General features: G+C 37.6%; 1 protein-coding gene across 2 annotated transcripts; it reads left to right on the forward strand.

Annotated features, from left to right (window-relative positions):
- The first annotated feature begins 2,754 nt into the window (after positions 1-2,754).
- LOC145028327 (receptor-like protein 9DC3) lies at positions 2,755-8,857 on the forward strand. 2 transcript variants are annotated; one of them, XM_078977004.1, is made up of 3 exons: positions 2,755-2,994; positions 3,427-3,552; positions 3,836-8,857. In XM_078977004.1, exon 3 carries the CDS (start codon positions 5,784-5,786, stop codon positions 8,625-8,627), a length of 2,844 nt encoding a protein of 947 aa, XP_078833130.1. In that variant the 5' UTR covers positions 2,755-2,994; positions 3,427-3,552; positions 3,836-5,783; the 3' UTR covers positions 8,628-8,857. The 2 variants fall into 2 exon arrangements, with proteins under 2 accessions (XP_078833130.1, XP_078833129.1); XM_078977003.1 differs by lacking the exon at positions 3,427-3,552.

Genomic DNA, 8,857 nt, shown 5'->3' on the forward strand with positions numbered 1-8,857 from the left:
AATCAACATGTGATTAACTTGTCATAATCCTAATAATATCCTCAAAGTTAAACTCGGTCCACCCTGGTCAAAGTCAAGGTCAACAGTCCATGTTGACCTCAACTCGCCGAGTGCATCCAACAACTCGTCGAGTTCCTCCTGAGTTCATTCCACTGAATCCCGAGCCAACTCGTCGAGTTCATCAAATGTCCAAAAAGCCTAATGTCCGCTCGGACCATACCATAATCCTTCACTGCACTCAATCAAAAACTCAAAAATGGGCAAACCCCACACCGACTCGTCGAGTCAACTAAGGGACTCGGCGAGTTCCTTTAGTCCCTTTCATGTTCAGCCCCTTTTTAGTGGGATCTAAGGTCTCAACCTCCATATCCAACCTCGCCTAGTGCAGATACCATGTAAAGTTGCCAACTTTATGTGTATGCAAGACCTTCCAAGGCTATATCATCAAAACTAAACTTCCTACAAGGTTTTGGTGCATGGAAAGGGTCTAAGCTAGATAAAGTGAGCAACTTTATGTTATTGGGGACCTAGAGTGGTCCAGATCTAGAACCATATCCTTGTGATAAGTCCGGATCTGAGTTTGACTCCAACTTGCACCAAAAATGTCCATTTACTTCCAAGAAAATGGATCTAAACAACTAGAGATCAAGGTCACGATTTTATACCTCAAGATGATGGCCAATACAAGGTAGATTTTGGATATGTTGTTCCTGTCCTTGCTCCTTCCTCTTCAAGCTCTAAAATCCTTCACAAAGGCACAAGTTTCACTCTCTAAGGTTCACACACTCTCAAGGAAGCTCAACTATACAACTAGGGTTTCTTTCTGGGTTGCAAGGATGGTGAAGGAGGCTGCAAATGAGCCATAAGCCCTTTAAATAGGGTGGTAACCCCTAAAGATTAGAGTTTCTTTCTACAACACCTACTCGACGAGTTGGAGCACCCAACTCGCCGAGTCCATGCACAAAACCCTAAAAGTTAGATAAATTGATTAATACATGGAACAGGTGTTACAATGTTATTTTTGTACTGTTAGCTCGAGGAGTCATCAGGACAACAACTAGTGATTTATTTCAGTGAGACTCAACATTCGATGTGAGTTTCCTTACTGGGTTTAGCGGGTCTAAGGTACTAAGGCCAACCTTCGATTGGTTATGTTATTATACTTGTTGTCTATGTGATACTTGTATGTGTTTGTATATGTATGTTTATTGGGCGGGGCCCATTATTCGAGTATGGGCGGGGCCTGTTATTCGATTGTGGGCGAAGCCTGTATCTTATTGGGTGGGGCCCGCTATGCGAGTGTGGGTGGGGCCCGTTATATGATATGTATGGTAAGCGGTATTTTTGGGAACTTACCAAGGGGAAGAGCTCGGGTTGACTGCATCGCACACACCATATGGATTCTGTTTATGGGACATACTCTGATTTTTATGATGTTTGACATGCTTATTTTATTGGGTTGTATGAACAATGTTTTGGAATACTATTTTTACTAAACAAAAATGAAATTTTTTGGGTCATAACTTTGGGATGTTACATGAAGGCTGAAAAATACCCTTAAACACGAATCATTGCCTTTAAATACATTGACAACCCTAAAAATCAGGGGGCTTAGGCCCGCCCCTCTTCCACTCTGTGGCGATTACCACGTCCAGGAAGACAATTCTGACGAGCTCTCTACCTAACTTACAATCATAATCCCTCATTGCATCTTCTTACAAGTGTATCCCACCTCAGAAATTCTCGATCTTTGCCCACAAATAGACTAAGTCGAGAAGGTAGAGATTGGTTCTAGAGCGAAGCGGACAAAGTAAATAGATGGTGAAGATGCATCAATGCCTTCAACATACACATTTTTGATCTCCCAAGTTGCTCCTCTTTTCGATTTGATGTCCCAAATTTCCCTTTTGAGTCCCATCTCTCTCTTCCATTTTTTTTTTCAAAATAAAGAAAAATAAAAAGATAAAAAAAATTAGAATATTTACATAAACTTGCAAGCTAGATCCCTTGTTTATTTTTTGTTAAAAATCATCCGTAACTTTGGTTTTTGTTTTGGTATTAATCCATGCCATGGTCCGTTTTCTATTTTTGTTAAAAATTATCTGTAGCTTTTGGTTGAATATTTAGGGGTGTTCGTTTGGATGGATCGGTTTGATCCGATCCAATCAAGTGAATCCAAATTGATTTCGGTTTTCAGAACATGGTTCCGAATAGTCCAAACTAAATTCAAATCCGATCCGAACCGAACCAATTACAATTCGGTTGGATCAACTTTTATAATTCGGTTTACAAAATTCGAAACATTTTAAAACGACATATAATTATAATATTAACCAACTTTACACAAGAAGCAAAAATAAATTATTTAGTTGTGATTTGAAATTTATAAACAACTAATAAGAAGATATACTATAGTTGATTATTTTATAGACAAAAAACTTTTGAGAGAAAATGTATATTAATGTTTTTTTTATCGGGTAAAACGTTTGAACCTATTTGAAAAAATAAATTACAAAATTAATAAATAACTATATGTATATATTATAAATAGATAAATTATAAATGTTTATTACGTTTTTTTGGAATATTTGGTTATGATTTTATAAACCAAACCAATCCAAAATAATAGCTCGATTTGGTAGAACACTCATCCAAAAATCCGAATATCCAAATCAAATAATCTAATCCAAATTGTGTAATCGGATATTTCTGTTTTAAACAACCCCAAATATTTGTTTGCCTACTCAACAAACAGGGATGTAGTCCCACTGCCTACAACCACCGCTACCCCAATGGTATGCGCGAAAACTACTAGGTGAACAAACATGCTGGCGGTAAATCGAAGTTCGCATTTGCTGCTACGCCCTTGAGCGCCGGCGCTGGTGCTGCGACTATAGGTCAATCCGACGATCCTGCCGCTTTTCTCAAGATTTACATCGCTCTCCCCCGTCCTCCTATTTCACCTTTCGCTCTCCTCTGCAACGATTGCCTTCGGTAAGTTCCCTTGACTAACATCAAATTCTGGTTGAATTTTTGTTCCAAATGCGTTTTCTTATGCTGTTGTTTCCTCTGTATGTGCACTTTGACTTGTGATGTTTCTTTCCCTATGGTAAAATATAAGGATCCTTGAATCACTTTTGAAAGTCCGATAATGTGTTTGTGCCTCGGTAGATTAATCTCTCCTTTTAATTAGGAAGAGCCACAGCTCAAGGGCAAAAATAGATGAATTAAACGGTCAAGTTTATGTCAACGTGTTGTAAGTTTTGTTCTTGAGCATTGTGATCTAGAATCAATGGGTTTGACTTCAAAGAGCAAGATGTAACTCCAATTTAGTTTGATCTTACCACGCGCTTCAGTTTTCTTTTCCTATCACGTTGCTTCAGTCCTTGGCCTAACATGATCGAGATCTAATTTAATATTTTGTAGTTAACAAACAACCAATTTATCCTCTGCCTCTTTGTTGCATTCTTTCTTTGCTCAAAATTCTGCATTTGGAGGCTGGATAGAATGGGCCATCTCCTCTCCCTACACATTCATCAGTCTTTTGTTTTGGTAAGGTTATAATGAATTAAACTGTTATTCTATGCCTGTTCAGGAGTGACTTTTGAAGGTTATAATGAATTAAGCTGCATTTGAGTCTTTTGTTTGCATGATTTGTGTTCTTTTTTTCTTTTCCACCACCACCACCTGGTTTTTGGGATTGGGATATTTCTGTAAGCTCGTTGTTGATGCTTTCGATTGCTTTGTTTTGATTCTTTTGTTGGCAACTAATATACGATTTATGAATCATGTTGCTTGGTTGTTGAATGTTTGTTATTTTTTTTACACAACACAGGCCACTAGAAATTTGCTGAAAAGATTTTCAAACATGGATTTGTGCACTACGATCCACATGTTTCTATCTTGCTAGTTCACATATTTTCTAACTCACAGAAGTGGGATTTTTGGTAAAGCATCCAATTGCTGATAAGACACTTGGAATCATACTTTTTTGTTCCATTTTTTTTTCTATGAGCCTTTAATCTTATGTAGTTTCTCCTGCATTAGTAGCAAGGTTTTGTTGAGATATTAATGTTCTATGGAGGTAATTCAAGGTGAACCATGTGATTGCATTTGTCCCTTTCACTTGCTGACCTGGTATTTTTTATGATCCTTGAAAAAGGTATGTGGGAATGTAATCCGCATAAGATGTCTATGTCATCATATGGATGCTTATTCTTATTTTCACTCATGTATTAGGAATCACCATAGGTTAATAGTAACGACAATGCCTTTTTCAGGAGTCAACAAAAGTCATCCTGTCAATAGAAAAAAAGGCAAAAATGAGTAAAGTGAACAAGTTACATGAAAATTATGGGGTAAAACCTAAAACTTTGTAAACTTACAGGTTTTATTGCAGTTTAGGGAAACCGAGAAACCGAAGAAAAAAGGTAAAAAGGGTGAAATTTAAAAAGTTTTGTGAAAATTTTGAGGTAAAACCGGGAAAAATTACAAAAAGAATAAAACCGTAAAAACTTAAACTTGAGGGATTTCTTGTGAATAACCCTGATATAATTTATTAGTACTTTTGATTTTATTATGATCATAAAAAGCAAATAATACATGATTTATACAAGTTCCTCCAAACCATAGAAGGGTTGCAAGGTGAATGGTGGAGACTTATAGAAGTCTTTGTTTAAAAGTCTACACAAGTCAACCACAAGCTTTTTATGGAACAATCACATCAACTGGAAAAACCATCAGCGTTGTCTTCTGACTTTTGTTACAAAAGTAAAAGTTTGAAAGTTTGTATGAAGTAACAAAAGAATTAAAGTAGTTAACCTATCCAATACTAGATGTTATAAAAAGTTATGAAAAAAAAGGAACGTGTGGACCAAGACCATTACTGCAAAGTAATATCTAGCAAGGTTGGAGGGAGTGGAGCATGTCATATCATACTTTCACATTATCTTTGAAGTCACAAACTGCTTACATATTATTTTTATCCCACAACATAAATGACATGCCATTTTCAGGGGATGACTCAAAATAAATAAAAAAGAAAAAGAAAAAGAAGTAGCCATTTACAGTCTCACACTCTCTCCTCTCTCCTTTCTCTCACCTTGGCACAACAATGCCGTTTGACAATGTTTTTTGCCATGCCACCCTTGGGGGGAGGTGTTTGTATGACATGGGCCACTCCCCTTAGCCTAATAGTTGCAAAAGGATTCATAAAATTAAATATCAAGAAACTTTTTGCTTTTTTCATAGTGACCAATAATAAAATTCTTCATATTTTTGTGGATCCACGGAGTGGTAAGTTAATTTGGGATTTATATGTTTGTTCATTAGACCCACAAGTTTTTATCAACAAGGTGCTTGTGATGATGATTCACTAGTACATGTGGTTTATCTCAAGATTTAAATTCTACATTCAAGTAGGATGCAAGCAAGACAATTCATAAAGTATGGAACCAAAACTTTTGAACGTGTTTTGTCATGAACCATTATAATGGATTATGAAGACTTATTTGGAAGGAGTTTCATGGAACTATTCTTTTAATCATGAAGTCAACTACAAGTTGGAGATTTTGCATAATTAGAAAGAAAATTCAAACTTGAGGACCAACTAAACAAATGACTTGTCTAACCCATTTACACACATCTGACTAGAGCATGAGGTTTGGAGAGGCATAAAATGTCAATGGTGTCTGAAAGCAACTCTTAAACAAACTACTTGTAATATTACCATGAGTATATATATTTGAGCATGTGTAAATGTTTGTAGCAGCTAATTAAAGACAATGAGTAATTCAAACTTGCTTATCTCGATTTCCTTTCTCTTTTTCTTCATTTCTTTTACTTCCACTTTTTTCAATGACACTCACAAATGCTCTCCTCAACAGGCCCTTGATTTGCTTCTCTTTAAGCAAAACCTTTCGTCCATTAATTTTTCATTCGATTACCCTCTATATTCCCCATGCCAAGATTGGCTTGGGTCTGATTATTATTATCCAATTATGATGAACTGGAATAAGAATACAGATTGTTGCAAGTGGAATGGTGTCACTTGTAATCACTACACGGGTGATGTTATAAGCATCGACTTGAGTTGTGGAATGCTACAAGGTACCCTCCATCCTAACACCTCCCTCTTTCGCCTTCCTCATCTCCAAACACTCAACCTTGCTTACAATGTTCTTACTGATTCCCAACTCCCACGTGACTTTTCTAATAGTCTCACACATCTCAACATCTCTCGATGTGGGTTTACTGGCAACAATTCTTGGGAAATCTTACTTCTTCCTAAATTGGTTTCCCTTGATCTCTCTTGGAATTACGGACTACACATGCAACCTGATGTTTTGAAGAATCTGCTGCGAAATTCAAGTCATTTGAGCGAGCTCTTGATGCCTCAGATTCATATAGGTTGGGTTTCACCCACTTTTCTTAATTTATCTTCATCTCTAAAATCACTTGATCTTAGCTACACCGATTTGCAAGGGAAATTACTTGATAACATCTTCAATCTTCAATATTTGGAAAAACTTGATTTGTCAGCAAATTTCGACCTCACTGGTCCATTGCCAAACGTTAACACGAGCCTTAACATCCCTCTCAAGCGGTTGGATCTCTCTAACTGCGGTTTGGTAGGGTCCCTCCCCAAATCCCTAGCTAACCTGAGACACCTTACAAGTCTTGATTTATCATATAACAAGCTTAATGGAACATTGCCTTCGTTCTTGTTTACTCTTCCCTTGCTAGAAGACATTATTCTTGGTAATAACATGTTTAGTGGAGGCTTACCATCAACATTGTTCAACCATCGTTCATTAAAGAGATTATCCCTTGGGAGGAATCAATTTAATGGCAAGATTAATGGAGGCTCTACTCAACCATCATTTATCCAACTTGTCAACCTCACTTATCTAAGCCTTTCATTCAATAACTTCACAGGTTTATGGGATCTGGATACATTGTTGTCAAGCCTACCAAATCTTCAAGGACTTCTTCTCAGTAACACTGGCTTATCTGTTATCACCAACAACGGTTCTTCTAGCTATGTCAACCCTAATTTTCGTAGACTAGGTCTGGCATTTTGCAAGCTAACTTTATTCCCAGAGTCTTTACGAGCCATGAAAAAACTTACTTATTTAGATCTATCAAATAACGAAATACATGGTCGCATTCCTGATTGGGCAAGGGAGATAGGAGCAAATGAATTGTACTACTTGGATCTCTCATTTAACTCCATAACAGGCTTACCAAAATTTCAATGGGATGGAATGGAATATCTTAATCTGCAGTCCAACCAGATTCAAGGGTCGTTCCCTCCTTCAGTTTGCAACATGAGCCGTCTTTTATTATTGGATATATCCAATAATAGCTTTAGTGGAGTGATTCCACAATGCTTGGGAAATATCAACTCCTCTCTACTGTTTTTGCATCTGCAGTCCAACCAGATTCAAGGACAGTTCCCTACATCAATTTGCAATATGAGAAATCTAGATTCTCTAGATATATCCAATAATAGCATTACTGGAGTGATTCCACAATGCTTGCGAAATATCGTCTCATCTCTTTGGATGATAGATATGGGGCACAATAGTTTCCATGGCATCATTCCAGATGTGTATGAGGAGTGTGGAGAATTACAGGGGCTTATATTGAATGGAAATCAATTACAAGGAGAGGTCCCAAGTTCCTTGTCCAACTGTCAATCCTTGATGGTATTAGATGTTGGAAACAACAAATTAAATGGCACATTCCCTCATTGGTTAGGCGATCTTCCAGAGCTGCAGGCTCTTGTCCTTAAATCAAACAAGTTTCATGGTCCCATTGAAACCCCTGATACTTATAAAAGCGCATTTCCAGGTATGCGGGTTCTCGACTTATCTCATAATGAGTTTGAAGGCCATCTCCCACGAACATATTTGCAAAATTTCAATGCCATGAAGAACGTGGTAAAGAATAGCACAACACCAATATATTTGTCCATTGGAAAGTTTTACACGGTCACTACTGCTGTGAAAGGCAGGGACCTAGAGTTTCCAAAAATTTCGGTTGACTATGTAATTCTTGTTCTATCAAACAACCGATTTGAAGGGGAGATTCCGGGCATCATTGGTTGTCTTGTTTCGCTCAAAGTGCTTGATCTATCCCACAACAGCCTCACAGGGAAAATCCCATCTGTTTTAGGGAATCTCTCGGAGATTGAATCCTTAGACCTCTCTTGGAACCAACTCACAGGAGAGATACCTCAAAGCCTTGCACACTTAACATTTCTTGGATTCTTGAATCTCTCCCAAAACCATCTTGTGGGGAGTATTCCATCAGGAACACAACTTGGTACTTTTGAGGCTTCATTTGGAGGGAACCCAAAACTTTGTGGTCTTCCGTTACCCACAAAGTGTGAGCATCGACAGGAGACACAACTTGAAATTGATGGAGATGGAGATGGGGAGAGCGGATTTACATGGAGAGTGGTGATGATGGGGTATGGGTGTGGGACCATACTTGGATTAGTCATGGGTCATGTCATGTTGTCTACCGGACGACCAAAATGGTTCAACGCAATTGTTGATGCAGCAGAGCACATAATCCACACAAGGAAAAACACGAGAAGATTTGTATATATTGGAAAATGAACTTGGGTTTTGACCGATACAGGTAGAGAACTTGCGGGTGCACTTGGAACTTTTGGATTATGCAGCCGTTGATTTGTAGGTGTTTGAATCTTGGGTTTACATTTTATTGTCCTTTTTCTTTATATAATTTCATTGTTCAAATTTTTTTCCAATGCCATTAATATTAAGGGAATCTTGTTTTGTGGATTTCCTGAAGTGTTAAGGCTGTAATCATATCCTAAAGGTGAATT

This window comes from Lactuca saligna, chromosome 2 (genome assembly GCF_052625555.1).
Source record: "Lactuca saligna cultivar CGN05327 chromosome 2, ASM5262555v1, whole genome shotgun sequence".
In the NCBI taxonomy this organism is placed as follows: Eukaryota; Viridiplantae; Streptophyta; class Magnoliopsida; order Asterales; family Asteraceae; genus Lactuca; species Lactuca saligna.